This window comes from Caenorhabditis briggsae, assembly GCF_000004555.2.
Source record: "Caenorhabditis briggsae complete genome, chrV, whole genome shotgun sequence".
NCBI classification, from domain to species: Eukaryota; Metazoa; Nematoda; class Chromadorea; order Rhabditida; family Rhabditidae; genus Caenorhabditis; species Caenorhabditis briggsae.
In genome coordinates this window covers 10,036,869-10,053,036 of record NC_013488.2, presented here as the reverse complement: position 1 = coordinate 10,053,036, position 16,168 = coordinate 10,036,869, and the positions used below count along the sequence as shown (strand labels likewise).

Sequence of the window (16,168 nt, the reverse complement as noted above, 5' to 3'; positions counted from 1 at the left end):
AACCATTTATCAGTTGACACATTTTTGATATCTTTATCAAGAACCGAGATAATTGAGCTCAAAGTTGAAAGTCAGGGGGCACTTCTATTACAGGTTTTACAGTATATAAGCTCAAAGTTGAAGATTTCGGAGAGTTCTATTAAGGTGTTTAGACTATTTGTAAAGATTTCTTCTGTTCATTGATCAATTCTTTGGATCAAAAAACCTGCAAATCAAAAGAACTGCTTTGTTTCAAAGTGATCCTCTGAAGTAGGCATCAAAATACCTGCAAATTATAATCAACCTGTTTCATCTCCGAGTGTCCTTCAGAATTTCTTTTCCACTTCGTCGTCACCCAGAACGTTCTTCAGGACTGAGATGGTCAGAAGGACATGCAAAACAATTTTGTTTTGTCACATCTTCATGCTTCTCTTTCTTCTAACACTTGGTAGTGGTGGCGAAAAGCGATATGAAATATTCCATCTCAAATTCATAGATTCATTCATAGGTCGTCGTGGTCATGTCCGTCTGTCCGTCCGTCCCTTTTTCATCTTTCTCCTCTTCTCCTTCTTTCCACCGACACTTTATTCCTTCTTTTTCTTGGACCGCCTGTCACCAACTTTGATACTACGACTACTAGCTAGTAAGAATGCTATCCCACAACTCTTTGGGAGAAGGAAACAGAAAGTTGGAGTGACGACTAACTGGATTATTAGCCGTTTTTGATATATAGCCATTTTTCACCTGTTCCCCGAAATTTCGGCGTTTGAAAGTTTTTGAATTATTCAACCACCAATGGAGACGTCGAAGTGTTGTTTCTAAATTCTTACCAACATCACCCACAAACCACTTATAAGATTTATATAAAAGTTTGCCTAAACGCCGTAAAACCTAAAAGAGAATAGCCCGCTAATTTTAAAATTTGAGCCAATTTATCTCGGTTCCTGTCAAAGACATAAAAAACTTGTTAACTGAACAATTGTTCATCATAATATCACAAACGTTTTACCAGTTGACACATTTTCGATATCTCTTACAGTAACATAGATAAATTAGATAAGATCGATAAGGTCACCAAGAAGATCCTTCACACCAAAGTCAAGTCAAATATCCACAATGCACGAAAAACGGATTTCCAAAACCGTATCAATAGATAAATTAGGTCAAAGATGGAAGTGTGGGACACCTTCTTATAAGGTACCGTAGATCTACCAATCTCCGTTTTTGCTGGATCTCGAATATCCGACCTCGCGCCTTTTCTAACGAACTCTCATCACCCGAATTTCATTAAATCTTATAAATTTCCAGACAAATACTCCAGACGGTCATGCTCGAGCGCCGATGAGCGTCGGCGTCTCACTTTTTCTCGTTCTCATAATTATGTGTCGTGACAGTCATCAGATGTGGTGTCTTGACGGTTCGGACTGTGAAACATCTGACACATGTTCTCTGTGCGAAGGAGCCGCCTGTCTCAGAGTGCAGAGGTAAGATTTTTGAACCGATAGTTCGTAGTTCTCCAGTTCTCTTGGTTCTTAATCGGAACGTCTTGTAAATGCTCTCAAACGCGAGTATCGTCATATCACAGCAAAATTAGCGTTTGTCTCGATGAAGTTGAACTGCTGAGTCGCTACTCAGCGGTGCCTGCATTCTATCGAAAAAGCGCGGGAAAAATTATTTTTAGCAAACCTTCCAAAAAAAAACATCGTGTAGTTTGTAGTTCTCCAATTCAAAAACGTTAACTTTCCAGAAATCAACCTGGACGAGGCGTCACAGTTGCTTTGACGTGCTTACCACACGACTCATTAATCCACACGTACCATCCGGAAGGCTGCCGAACGGAGCTCTCTTCTGGTGACAAGCTGTGTTTATGTTCGGGACGTGAATTTTGTAATACATCTTCACGGCAGATGATGTCAATCGGTTTACTTGTATTTTCTCTCTTTCTTCTATGATATTCATGTTCCCCTGGTTCTTATAGTCCAAAATGAAAAATATGAAAACTTCATAATACATCCAGATCGAGAACAAACACATCGGATAAAACAAAGAAATAAATTAGGTGGATGAAAATTAATCGAGATACTTGTTCATGAGTTCCTGTTTCTTCTGCTCCAACAACATCTCCTCAATGTCCTGTTGCGTTGGAAGTAGCACGTGTCGGATGGTCATCGGTCTTCCATCTTCTCCGATAACGGTCGATTCTTGTGTCGCCAAATCATCATCATCTTCCTCGTCTTCAACTTTGTAAATGTTTTCGGGAGCTGCCTCCGTAGCATACTGCTGCTTCTGCGCTTGCTTTTCAGCAAACTCCTTTGCAATCTTCTCGAGGTTTTTCTCTTCTACAAGCTTCTCAAGTGGAATGAGCCGGCCATCTTCATCGTCCAAGTAACCGAAATAATGAGCATCGACATTTCTGATCAGATCGGCACGATGCCTCCGTTGATCTTCGCCTTCAGTACCTTTCTCAAAAAGTTCACGAACTCCGGGAAGGTCTTTTGCTGCTCCGAAGTACTTGTAACCTCGTGAATTGCCTGTCTCTCTTCCTATCGCATCTAGTTCTTTTTGCGCATATTTCCTGAAAAAAACGAGATGAGTGTATGATCTCTATTTGGAAATAATATTACCGATAGTCTGTGCCACCTAATTCTCGAATTCGTTGCTCCCAAGCGTGTTTCAGTTTTATGAGTCGATTGATCTCGTCGTTCAAATCACGGAGTTTGAATTCACCAAGTCCAGGATTTTGAATCGCGGTAATTTTTTTCGCTGCATCACGAACAATCTGAAGTTCTTTTGTTAGGCAATAAAAATACGATGCCAAACTAACTTCTCTTCGGAACCTTTCCGCGTCTGACAAATTTCTGCAATCTTTCACATCGTGTGGTCTTCGAGCAATGGGTCCCTGAAAATAATATTATGTTGACGAAATTATTCATTGTTCCAGGCTAAAAACTATACTGATACTCACTCGTTCCTCTTCTTCTTTCATTCTCCGCCATCTCGCCAACGCGGTCATCGCTTTTTCAGCATTTCTAGCCATTTTGACGGTTTAAGCAAGTTGTCTAGAGCTGAAAATGTTATAGTTTGATTTTTTAGAAGTAAATAAAGGAAAAGCGAAGATACTCAGAATTTGGAGATTTTCTTTGTTTCGAAAAAATGTTTTTTGAAAGAAGCTACCCGCTAAACAGGGCGCAGTGGCGGGATAGCGGAGTGTCGTTGCTAGCCGTAAGAAGGAAACTGAATTCAGCGAATCTTCTAATTTCTTCTTCAGCTCTTTTCTGAAAAAGCTTGAAAAAATAACTCGGATTATGTGTGGGAAAGTATTTATTTTTTAAAAATTCAAGCAACATAAACAAATCAGTGTCAGAGCATAATTAATTAATGTTGAAAAGACATTGCTCTCGAACCAAAACGTGTTTTCTTCTCCAAGATCTTCGAATTCAAATCAGCTGGAAGTGGAACAGCGTTCAGCCCAAATGGTAAACTCTGACGCCGAAGAAATACTTCTGGCTGATGTGCAGGCGGCTCACAAATTGACTCTTGCGGCGATTGTTCTCGATCCTCCACTTCTGAATTTAATAATAGTTTACAGTTAAGAATTATTCACAAAACCTGGTTCAATTTCACTGAGAGCCGGAGCTGGTTGAAAATTGATTCTGCTAAGAATAGAGTGACGGTGACGAGTATGTCTCGGAGGAGTAGCTGGTACGGTCAACATTTTGTCATCTTCTATCTTCGGTTGCTCCCCCTGATCGAGTGGCGGGTTGGGAGCAGCGAGTGCAGGAGGAATTGCTTCCCTACAAACAACAATAATCTGAGTAATAGGGGATGATGATGAATAAGGAAGCAATAAGGCAGCTCCTCTTTTTGAGCTTCGTGTGTAATATATTTAGATAATCTCCCAGACAAGTTTGTAATCTTCTCAAAAGTTGTTTAGTTTGAAAATAAGGAACTTTTAGTTTGTCAACTGACAAGAATAGTATTTATTTTTTAGTTCCTAGTTTTCAGTGAAAATGACTCACCGAAGATATCGGATGAAGGTGTGACGAGAAGCTTTGCTGTTCTTCGCGTACCACGGACAACGATAGAATATTCCAGCGGAACAGAGTGATAGTATCAGGAAAAATACTTTAATAAGATACAGTATATTAGTGAGCATTAAGTGTTTTACCTATAAATGAGCCATTCAATGCGAAAAATCCAATGAGCATGATCTGACTGGATGAAAGAGCATCCCTACCGTACCGATAAGATGTGTGAGGGGTGCGTGGCTGGAAAAATGAATATTTTTCAGGAACTCTTTTGATTATTCTTGCATTTATAAAAGTGCAACTCGATTCATCTTCTCCACAAGTATCAAGCCCATCACACTCCAAATTTGTTGAGAAACAGTATTTTGAGCAATCTGAAACTATCCATAAAACATTCGTAACTCAGCTGTGACTTACTATAACAGAGACTATACTCCGGACATCGCATAGTGTTTTCAGATGTACAATCTCTGGGATTGGAAAACAAAAAAATCGAACGAAAGTTTAAATTCATTGGAATGATAAGCCATATTGGAGTCTTCATGAGCTGGTATCCCTGAACAGCAATGTTTATATTGTCTATCAGATCTCTCTGGATACCTTCGGCTTAGTATCTAAAATAAATTGCATGTCGTTGTTCCTCACAATAATATCATTTGGATTTCTTGGTCTTCTGTGTGAAAACATGAGGAAATTCGTGATGGAAACCAAAAGAAGATCTCCGCTTGAACTGTGAATTTCTATTTCACAAACTTCTGCAGATTCATCTTGCTCTACAGATAAGTAATCATCTGTGGGAATGAGTAGGATGTCATCTACAACGGCTCTGGAAGTTTTAGTTTCAATTCTCCATGCACCGTAAAACCTGTAATAGAAGGGCCCACTAACTTAACTTTGAGCCACGCTTACTTGGTTCCTGTCAAATATATAAACAAGGTGCCAACTGATAAATTGTTTATCATAATTTCAGAAATGTTTTATCAGTTGACACATTTTTGATTTCTTGCATAGGAATCGAGATAATTGAGCTCAAATTTGACAGTGTGGGGGCCCTGTTACATATTACAGGTTTATGGTAAACAACTTGGAATCCTACTTTTTGAATGGGCAGTATTCAATAGATTCAGGAATCAGAAAGATAAGAGGAAGAAGTATGATGTTCCTGACGAGCGGCATTTCGGAAAATGATGAAGACGAGAAAATGATGCATCTGAGTGTAGAAGGAGAAAAAGGAGACAAGGTGAAGAGCAATTGAGATTCGAAGTATCATCAAGCGTCGCTCCGGATATTCATCATCTTCTCTCTGCCCCCGTACCAATTCAAACTTATTTTTCCCTTTGCTGTTTTTTGCAGTTCTAACACTGAATGCGGAAGACGTTGACTAATTGAGAGTGAAACAGGGAAGTTATTTGAATACCTTCCGTTGCAGACAGAAGTAACATTAGTTTGGTTGAAAAAAATAATGTGGTTTGGTTGAAAAAAGAATGATTACCTGATCTCGGTTTCATTTGTCATTCTGTTCCAAACCAGACGAAAACATTTTTTTAAAAGTAAAGGTGTTGGTCATACGGCAGAAGGTGTATTCTTTGATGCCAATTGGAAGCACTTTTTGGAAGAAGTTTATTTCAAGCTGGAAACATTTTCCATTTAGAAAACAAACGATGTCATAAAAACTTTGCAGGGTTTGAGAAGTTTATTTTCAGGAAATCCGTATTATATTTATTATTTCCAGCTCTGGAAAATGGTATTTGAATGTCTTGGAATAATTTTTTTAGAAAAACAGGATGTATGAACGGATGTTATAATTTCAAGAGGCTATGAAGGGATGCGATGATTGAAAAAATTATAAATCAAAATAGAATTTAGAAACTAGAAATTTATTTGTGGGTTTTCAATAATTTTTTGTAGTACAGTAATATCGCAAATTCTGTAATAGAAGGGCACCCTAACTTCTAACTTTCTGCCAATTTTCCTCGCTTCCTGCCAATAATATGAAAAAGTTGTCAACTGACGAATTTCTTTTCATAACATCAGAAGTGTCAAACTTGACAGTATGGGTCTTCTAGAGTTTACAGTACTTGTGATTTTTGCATTTTTCTAATTTATGTCAGCCCTTTCTTCCTATGCATGTCATTGAATTATCAGCCAAAGTATGATCGCTCGTGAATTTTCCAGTTTTTATTCGGCTCAGTTTCGAATCGAGCAGCTTCGACTTATAATTAGGGCTTTATCAATTGGAAGCACTCTGCCTCCTGAAATTGGAATTCCGAAAATCCCGAAATGTTCATAATCGGAATGTTGCGGAATTCATAAGCCTTCAAAATCGGAATATTCCAAAGAAATTTTGAAACTCAGAGTTTTCGGCATTCCGAATAATCCTGAGAAGGCCATTCCGGAACATTCCTGTTACACCCCTGAATGAGCTTTTAAAATTATTTTCTAAGGATCTGATCCGAATTGTACGAAAATATTATTCGTCCAGACCACAGGACACAGTTTCCATCCCAAGTTCAGAAATCTTTGAAATATTTGCAACACCTTTGTGTCTAGACACAAGACATAATTAAAAAGGTCTGTAGGAATTCACATCAAGAGCATCGCAACTTTTCATCTGTGATCAGATGCAAGTCCACTGCAGATGTATTGATCCGGTTTCATTGTTCTGCAAGTTCTCTCTGCAAGTTCGCCGAACTGAAAATCGTTGCTGATCATGAAGAATTCCATTCCTTTCAGATTCGTCATTCCGATGAAACAACCCTGATGTGTCCCTCTGCAACGATGATTTTATCCAGAAAACACTTCTCCAAAAGATATTTTTCCAAAAGATGAAGATTGCTGTCGTCACCCTATTATCCTTTTGAAGTGTTTCCATATTTGACCATCGAAATCCGTCACCTTTTAACTATGAGGGATTATTTGCATACATACAAATCCCCGACATTTATTATCAAAGCTTTGAATTCAACGCTAATGGTTAGCTTATTTCTATTTCTAGAGGAAAGAGTGTATGTGAAAATCCCATCGCATTCTCTCTTCTTTTTCTATTTTCAGAATGTTAACTTGGTGTGGGAATCGGAAACATATTAATCGAAAAAAAAGAACCTGGTCGCTTCTGAATTTATTAATAGCCAAATAAACGTTTCCGTCAGAAGCAAAACGAGTGCGCGGAGGAGTTTATGATTGTTGATTTCCTAAGAAAAAAAGGAAAAAAGAAGCATTTCAACTCATTTCCAGAATGATGATATTTTCAGAGAAAAAATAAGAAAATTGGAGAATGATTTTGAAGACAATGAGCTTGTGACTGGGGGTGGAAGACTGAGATTTCCCTGAAATTCGAATGATTTTAATTGTTGTTTTTTCTGGAATCATCCTTAATATTGTGGTACAAATGGAAACCCCCAGGATAGTTTGAACTTTGAGAAAAATGAAATCATTTTTCTGTAGGCAATACGATTTTTTCTGAAACTAGAAGTACCTACTTCCAAAGAATTCTTGAACCAAATAACCTTGGAATAATTGGAAAAAAGGTGAATCGGTACTTCACCCAAATCACTTTTTGAACGAGAATAGTCAATTGAGTGGACGTTCCAAAAACCGAGTACTAAGGATTGGAACTGAACTATTTGCAAAAAAATGCGGAACTGGAAATGATGTTATGGTCAAAGTTCTTTGGAATCTGATGCTTACCAGAAATGTTCGCAACGGAATTCCGAATTCCGCAAAAGAGAACTTCGAAAAAAAAAGAAAAAAAATTCGAAATATTTTCGAAAGGTTTTTTTTTTGAAAATCTCTGAACTTTTTTTTCGGAGTTAGAGCTTTTTGGACAACGATAGGGGATTTCGAAATTCCAAAGATCCGAAATAGGTAAAACGAAAAGGTCATTCCGAACATCTTACAGACACTTACAGACACTTGGAACATTTTAAAATTGAGCCCTACACAACATCATCCCCAAATGATATCATTTCGAACTTTATTATTTAGGTTTTCCAATTCAAGTTAAACTTCTCACGCTCGTTCTGAACCCCATTAAAATTCTCACAACAATTCACCATTATACTATTCCAAGAAGTTTCCAAGAACTCTGGTGAGAGACAAACCAATAAAATTGGTCCCTATTTTTTGTTTCAATGATTTATCACAAATCAGAGTGCCTCATGTGTACCTGATCTAAAACCCTATTGGATTGATATCAACCCACGTCATTTCTGTGGTACTGTTAGCTGAACACAAAAAAACGTTCCTCGCCAATCTAGGCTGTCGCCTAGAAGCAACGTGACCATTTCGTTCACAATGAACAAATTCTCGACATTCTTTATTCACCCAGTCTAATACATACTATACTATCTCTTTTCCGGTCACTCACTCATCATCGCTTTTTCGTTCGTTCAATCATTGTTGTCTCAACCCACTCAAAACGTTTTTTTTGTCTCTTCTTTTGTCTCTTCTTTCGACCCCCAGTCACCTTCCGCCTGTTTCTTTAAAAACAAATGAGTCAACTTTTCGTTTCCTGGCCAGGGTTAGTTTTGAAATCTAGACAGAAAGATCGCTTAATTGACACCTCGACCACTACAACATTTTGTCTTCTTTCTAGAGTTGTCCCTTGTTGATAAACAATCATTTCCGAAAAGAAAATGTAGGATTGATGGTAGTGGTAGTAAACAAAAACAAGCAATCACAAAGGTTGATGTTCCCTTTTACCAACGATCAACTTTTAAGAAACTAGTCACCTTTACAAAGGAATACGGAAGTTTGCTTTGCACTAATGCTCCAGGAGAACTTCCGGAGAGCATTTCAAAAGTTTCAAAAATTTTTTCGGTTAGCACTAGCAGCAAAGATCAAAGCATACTGGTCCCTTTTCCCCGGAAATTTCCTCTACAAGATCAAGCCATTTCCACCCTCAACAGAGATATTCAAAAAACCTTTTTTCTGCTAATCCACTTGTTTTTACCTGAAAAAGTGAGAGCCCGAGAATGAAGATGTGCGTAGACACCCACGTTTTATGAATAAAAGTCGAACGAACATCTAAAATTAGATAGAACAATGGAAGGTATGGGTGTTCAAAAAAAGAAGGAAGAAGGCTAGACAAAAAATAGCGGGTGGATAAAAAGGTTATAGAGATATAGATAGTCTGGATGACTAAAGTAAGAGATTACCAAGAGAATAGATCTGGTATGGTAGGAAGAAACAAGAGGGCAGTTAGGTGGGAAGACGTTTGCTTAAACTGCAACTCCTGAATCGATAATTAGTTCATGATTACATTTTGAAATCCAGATCAATCAGCCTCTTAGAGGGGAGCTCCGAAAATTTTTAATGCACATGTTTCCAATGTTATGTAATCTCCTAAAATTAGATATTTTTTTTAAAGTCCGAAATCCCCCAAAAACGCCGTTGAAAGCAAAAAGTTTGCCAGAAAAATTCGGGAGGAGGGACAAGGATTTGAGTTGTGAGAAACCTAGGCCATGGCGGAGGGACGTCGTTTTTAAGTGACCTTGGGTTCTCACTGCGCGGGATCTCGAATCCTGTTTTTTTCGACGGCGTTTTCGAGGATTTTGGATGTTTTTTTTTGAATGTTTAATATTTGGAAACTTATCAATATATATCTTTTGAAAAGTTTTAATGCAATACACATTTTTGGTAGGAGTCTCCCTTTTCAATCCAGATCAATTAGTTTCTTGAGATATAAAGTTTCCTGTTTACATCATGAAACTTTTAGAACTTGATAGCATTTTCGAAAATCTCCCTGACAATCAAAAGGCTTTTTTATCTCAAATCTTTCTAGATCTAAAGGTGTAAGGCTTTTTTAACTGATCTCTTCCTCCTTGCTTATGTTTTATTTATATTCTGGGAAATCCTAACAAAAGTTTTCCGGATCTCAAGAATATAATTTTTCCCTTCCTTCCAAATGTTCCCACGATCCGAAATTTCCAGAAAACAATGAGCCGAACTATGAGTGCCCACATGTTCTCGTGTCAGGTTGACCCAATTGTTAACAGCTTGAAAGAAATACGCGTGTAGAAAATTCAGCTCATCATAATCCGACTCGTCTCTGATCAATTAGAAATGTGCGATCTACGACATCACACTTTTGGAAAAAAACATGAAGTGGAAGAAAAGAAGAGTTCAAATTCTAATCCACACATTCGAAGTTTTTGGATTATGACAAAAGGAGTAGTACAATAGAAAAAATAATAGTGGGTGTACACAGCCGTCCAACATCTCTGCTCAGAAATCGTGCTCCATTGAACCTCGAGACCTTGCTGCTTTTTCCTATGGGTGTAAATAATGAAAATTAGTTAGATACTTCGTTCTTTATTCCATGTACCCAGTTGCAGGAACACGCTTGTACCGTATCGGTTATCACAAAGTAGAAAACCCCAAATGATAATAAGACTCCAAATAGACCATAGTACATTCTGTTCTATCTTCATCTACAGTTTTTTCTTCCGTTTTCTATTATTTGTTTACCTTCTCATCTACTAGATGTTTCATTTTTTGCTGACCCTGGAAAAACGTGCACACCATTCTTTTTTGGGGAAAACAATTTGCTGGTGGAGAGAGAAAGTCTTCCCACTTTCCCCTATTTCCTTATCAAAATCACCCAGAAAATCGGTGAATATGATGATGATAAGTGCCCTATGCTCCCTTGATTGATGGTCAAAAATTGGGGGAATTCTCTTTTTTTCAAATTCGTTGTAGTGTGATTTCTAAATTGAGTTTTTTCGCAACATCATCAGGTACACAACAAAGAAAGAGTGGGTCGGGAGCAGCAGTTTTTTTGAAAATTATCGGATATAATTAAATGAGCAGGTGCAAAACTTTGATATTGCGTAACTCAATAAGGTTTCATGATGTCAATTCAAACACATCGTGTTCTCAGACACCAGGACACAATTAGTTCTCTTCCTCCAGAATTCAGAATACATTAGAAGGACCCGAGTAGTTGTTTTGATCTGGATTCAGAAGCTACGTGAACAGTGTCAAGCGGATTGGTAAGGCATCACAAAGTGTTTTGGACAGTTTATGAACCACCGAAATGGCAAGAATGATGAAAAAAAAGCTGGGTTTATGACACAAAATCTCATGTTTTGAGGCTCTTCTCGAAACCAGGATTTATAGCTTTTTCTAGATTACTGTAGTTACGTGTCATAGACATTTAAGTCCCTTCAAGGAAGGTTATGACAAACATATGAGTTTCTTCCTGAACCTTATCTGAATGTGATTTCCGGATTTAGGTCAACATTGAAGTTCAGAGGACTCCTGACTCATCAATAATGAGCAATAACCCTGTTCTCTATCCTGAAATAGTTTTTTTCGGAGAAGTTGCCATTTGTGTTGAAAACTATATTTTCTATTTGATCAGTTTCTAGATAACGCACTAGTTCTCTGTTCTTCTTGTCAGAAAGCTGTCAACATATAAAAATCTGACCACTTTTTTCTCCGAGTTACTTTCCCATCACACCCTTTGCCCCCCGGGTTTCCCGGACAACTTGGGGAAGAGATACCATGTGAATCGCACGACATGCCAAACTTTCCACGTACTATTCACCAGCAGACACGGCTGGAAAACAGTTACACTTCTCAATCAATGACATATAAATATGTAATTTGCAAGACATGCATTATCACAAATGCCCTCTGTCCTTTCTCTTTCTCCCACCCGGTCAAGATGAACGAGCATCGTGATGTGTGTGCTTGGCGTGTTATCAACACACACACACACATTCTTTCAATTATTCAATTTTCCAAATGGTTACCTCTTCCCTCTCTCTTTGTCTGTCATAAAGATGCTAGACAGGAATTCCGATTGCTTATAGACAGACTGCAAAAAAGGAAAACGAAAATGAGGTTGCATACCGGTTAGAAGAGGGAAGAAGAACCCTTGAGAGTGTTGATGTTTCACACTTTTCTCCCTTCCAATGCCATCTACAACACTAATTGATATGTTCCGTCTATTACAAAAATTTTGGGAAGGGCAGCAATTGAATGCTTCTTCTTCTTCACTTTTTTCCCCTTCTTCGGTTCTTTTCGTTCCGATTCGGGAACCGATCGTTCCCTATTTTCTTCTTCTTTGTGTTTTCTGACCGCGACCGAATTCGTTTGATTCCCATTTATACTTTGCTTCCATACAATTTTAATGTAGTATTGGTACATAGTGTGTTCCCTTGGAAGCAGAATATGAACATATGTGATATCAGAAGTGAAGGTGTATTCAAAACAAGAAGACAGAGATGATCAAACTTGAAAGCAGGTGACCCAGATGGTCTTAGACTTCTGAACTTTTGTGAGGAAGTTGAGCTGAACTCTCCAGCACAAAAAATACACTTGCGCATAGATTTTACAAATTCTTCTCCTAGTAGACATTGAAATACGGGTTTTTTAAAAGATTAGTCTGGCTATCAGCGCTTTCATACCCACCTATGTATATTTTTCGTGGTTTTGACAAAGATACTACAATCTGGATTAAATATTGAATGCACAGATTTGACGTTAGCAAATTTTAGAAGACAACTTTTGTGTTATCTATCAGTTGACCAGAACTATGAATGAACTCTTCAGAAGTGCTACCTGTCCCACTGGGAATATTAAGTACTTGACCAGGGATCATTATGTTTCGATGAGCTATGAAATTGTTTTGTTCCAGATCTTGACCACTTTTGGAACTTCCTTATCCATCTGTATTCAAACTTTATATCTCCAATCCAGACAAAAACTATAAATCGAGTGATTTATTTTGTCGCTTCTCCCTCTCAGAATCCTTCCTTATCCTACAATTTTCAGCTCACTCGTGCGTAAGTGTCTCTTAAAATTGTAGGTATATATGGGATCAGAATGGTGAATAATCTTCGAATTTTCCGGGAATCAAAGTGTCTTTTGAGTGGGTTGGGGCAGAAGATGCGTACGTGTAGATGATCTGAATCCAAAACGACTCAAAGATGATGTGATTTGATCTGATAAAGGTAGCGTAAAGCCGAAATGCCGACTGGGGTGCGACCGACCGGAAAAATGTAGCGTAGATTGATGTCACTGGAGCCATGAGCCGGAAACTGATTTGAGTACTATGCTGCTAATGCTACTCCGTCGTTCTTTTTCCGCAAACACACATCAGTAGAAAAAGGCATCGTGAGATTTGCAAATTTGAAAAACATCGTGAGATATTTGCCAGCTAGTACCGACTAGTACGATTGTGAAAAAACGGAAACGAATTCAGGAACTTCAGAAGTCTCGCGTGCAATGGAAACGGAAAATGTGCCTAACCGATAAGGGTTAGAGTTGACCCAGAAAACATTCTATCTGAAAAAGAAAACAATCTTTGTGCACCGGTGATGAGGAAACGATAAAAATCTGTGAAACACCAAAGAACTGTTATCTACTGGAACTGAGCCAATTTCTTGTGCTGTTAGTGTTGCTCATCGAAAACAGCAGCAAAAAATTGCAGAGCTGTTATTTTCCTGTTTTTTTTTCGTGACTGCAAAAAAGACCTAAAAATAGTATTTCAAGACATCATTTATTATTGTTATTATTATTTTCAGTCTTATCTATATCACTGACAGATACACGTAGTATTCCATATTTGTTATTAGCTTTTGTTCGAAACTGGGATTCGGGAGGATCATCATCAAGAAGGGACCGGTTTACAAATCATATCAGAGAGATCCAAAGGAAAAGAGAGATTCGATGGTTGGGGAGGACCCGATAGGCATAGGAAGAAAATGGGAAACAGGGGTGGGAAGTGATGAAACATGAAGATAATCAAATAAATTAGGTGGATGGCCTAAGATTGCTACTGATTATGCCAGTTGGTGCAAAGATACTGCCGTGGATAAGAGTCGAGATGGCATTTTGAACAGATCACTTCGGAGTAGGTCACTGACAGAATTGTTCCGACTTGTTTGGGAAGATGGGTTGGATGCTTTGCGAACCAAGTTAAGGTTGAGATGTTGTACTGGAAGCGCCGGACTGGTGAGAGCTCTCTTGAGTGGTGGAATGGATGCTCGGACCTTTGGAAGAGCAGTCTTCTGAACTTCAGCAGAGAAGTTGAATTGAGATCGGCGTACTGAAAAATGAGATGGGTAAGGAAATGAATGGATTGAAGGAAGTAGTTTACCTGATGGGCTCAATGGAGCAACTGCAGCATTGACTTCTTTCGAGTGAAGTGAAACAGTCGAGAGTCGGAGTGGCTTGTTCTCACGAGCTTTAGAAACTTGTTGAGATGAAGCCGGGAAGTGGTCAATTGGAACTTCGAATATCATTTTGAATGAAGTGTATAAAGTTTCGAAAGTGAAGAGGAAGGTTTCGAATGAAAAGAGAAGAAGAAGAATGTGAGAGTAGGAGGTGGAGTTAACAAATGTTCTTCGAGGCTAGCTGCTTCTCTCCGATGCCTTATATACTTTTGCCATTTCCTCCACGCCCCGCCCCCTTCCGCGAAAAAAATTCAGCGAGGCGGCGAGAGGGAGGAGTGAGATTGTTATTGTTTGCGGGTCGAGGGGCGGAGCAAGATGCAGGAGGAGAGGAGAGAGTAGGCGAGAGGAAGAGGCGCAGAGAGCGTGTACTTTGTAGGCGGCGTGAAGGAAGAAGATGATGGGAAGAAGGTGTTGGAGAAAATGAAACAAATGATGAGTGGGAGTGATTTGACCCATGTTCTGTGAAGCGAACCAAGGAATGTGTGGGTTTCAAGGAGCAGTAGAGAAAGTTCTAGAACCAATTAAAACCACGTGGGAAGCCTTTCATCATGACTTTCGAAAATTCGCCTGATAGGTATACAAACCAATTTCTCAATGTTAGTCATAATTGTTTCGCTAGATATATAATGAAAATCTGATTTCAAGAATTGTTTCGAAAGGTTTCAGGAGGGTACATCTTGAAAGTTCTTTGGATCCACGTTCAACTGGCCAAACATCTGGATAATACTCCCTCCTGGGAACTTCTTTAAATTACTGGTACATAACCTGTCACCTGGTTTTTGGATTTTGTATGTAATAGATTTTTGAACTTCTAATGAAAAACAGATCTGCAATTTTTCATGGTTTGTATTCAGGATTGTTGAGCATTTAATAACCCTCATGGCCCCGTCCAAAAAAAAAATTTTCTTTCTGTTATTTCATCCTCCTTCCGCGACAGGTTAAGCATATTTTTTGAATCATTAACAACGGGTCAAGACCCAAATCTCAGGATAAACTCTGAGCAATTCTTGGATGTTTTGAATGTTGCTCAAACGATGTATGTATTACCGATTTCAAAATCTTTCCAAACTTCCAGAGATCTTCTAAAGTTGATTGCTCTTTCCGGGTAATCACACTTTTCGTTTCCTTTTCAATATTAATGAGATCCAGGTGAAAATCGAGAGGGTGGCAGCAATTAATTCTTCGATCGGTGCTTTGACCTGAAAAATAAACCAAACGGTTGAGCTGCTGATTTTGGCAAGAATTTTTGAGTAGAAGATGCAGTTATTAAGTCCAAAACAAAGAGCATCAGGCATGACAAATGAGTTCAGATGATGTGAAGAAATTCAATTTTTGAAGGTGTGAACTCTTTCCACTCGAACACTTTTTTGTAGTTAATTTACTTCTACTTCTTCTCGGAACACTATTGAAATATTATAGTCACCCCCATTCCATCAAATCAAAGAATCAAATAAATTTTCAAGAAGGAGAACATCAAAGATCCATCTCAATTGGAACGTTGTAGTCAATTTGTTGTCTTTCTAGTCAAATATGACCTCTGAAAGATTGATCTTACATGTTTCCCGGAGTCATCTGGAAAAGTCCTTCCCGCCTAATCACATCAAATTTCCCACCCTTGAAATGCTCAACGACGTCAATGGGCCCTCCTCGGTCTTTTTTTTCCAGAATCATCAGTTCAAGACTAAATTTGCATGGTGATTGAATTTTGGTTATTTTTCTTCGCGATGTTGGTTTGGAGTTGGTACAAATTACGAAATTCGGCATGAAATTTGATGACATGCATGCTTGGATTGAATTATACTAGTACATGGTAGTGCCAGGCACTTCTAGTATAGTTTACGTATTTTAAGAGGGGGCCCCTTTCAATTTCACAAAATGTCACCTTCGTCTTGGAGTACATCCCTGTAGGTGTGTAGCAGGAGGTGATTCAATTACTCAACCGCCTTCCCCCACTTTTTTTCCAATTTGAACTCTATT

The 16,168-nt window shown here is 38.5% G+C and overlaps 4 protein-coding genes across 4 annotated transcripts; 1 reads left to right on the top strand and 3 right to left on the bottom strand.

Annotated features, from left to right (window-relative positions):
- Positions 1-1,320: 1,320 nt before the first annotated feature.
- Positions 1,321-1,834, top strand: CBG23069 (the record flags this gene model as incomplete). The annotated part of the gene is made up of 3 exons (XM_002636370.1): positions 1,321-1,463; positions 1,565-1,685; positions 1,727-1,834. 3 exons carry the CDS (start codon positions 1,321-1,323, stop codon positions 1,832-1,834), a joined length of 372 nt encoding a protein of 123 aa, XP_002636416.1.
- A 215-nt stretch (positions 1,835-2,049) lies between these two features.
- On the bottom strand, positions 2,050-3,016 carry CBG23070 (the record flags this gene model as incomplete). The annotated part of the gene is made up of 4 exons (XM_002636371.1): positions 2,050-2,554; positions 2,604-2,758; positions 2,804-2,878; positions 2,945-3,016. 4 exons carry the CDS (start codon positions 3,014-3,016, stop codon positions 2,050-2,052), a joined length of 807 nt encoding a protein of 268 aa, XP_002636417.1.
- A 338-nt stretch (positions 3,017-3,354) lies between these two features.
- On the bottom strand, positions 3,355-4,969 carry CBG23071 (the record flags this gene model as incomplete). Its single annotated transcript, XM_045237561.1, has 7 exons — positions 3,355-3,545; positions 3,589-3,773; positions 3,999-4,104; positions 4,148-4,381; positions 4,425-4,563; positions 4,608-4,833; positions 4,917-4,969. 7 exons carry the CDS (start codon positions 4,967-4,969, stop codon positions 3,355-3,357), a joined length of 1,134 nt encoding a protein of 377 aa, XP_045097838.1.
- Positions 4,970-13,798: 8,829 nt separating this feature from the next.
- Positions 13,799-14,260, bottom strand: CBG23073 (the record flags this gene model as incomplete). Its single annotated transcript, XM_002636373.1, has 2 exons — positions 13,799-14,064; positions 14,116-14,260. The coding sequence occupies 2 exons, from the start codon at positions 14,258-14,260 to the stop codon at positions 13,799-13,801; spliced, it is 411 nt and encodes a 136-aa protein (XP_002636419.1).
- Between the last annotated feature and the right edge of the window lie 1,908 nt (positions 14,261-16,168).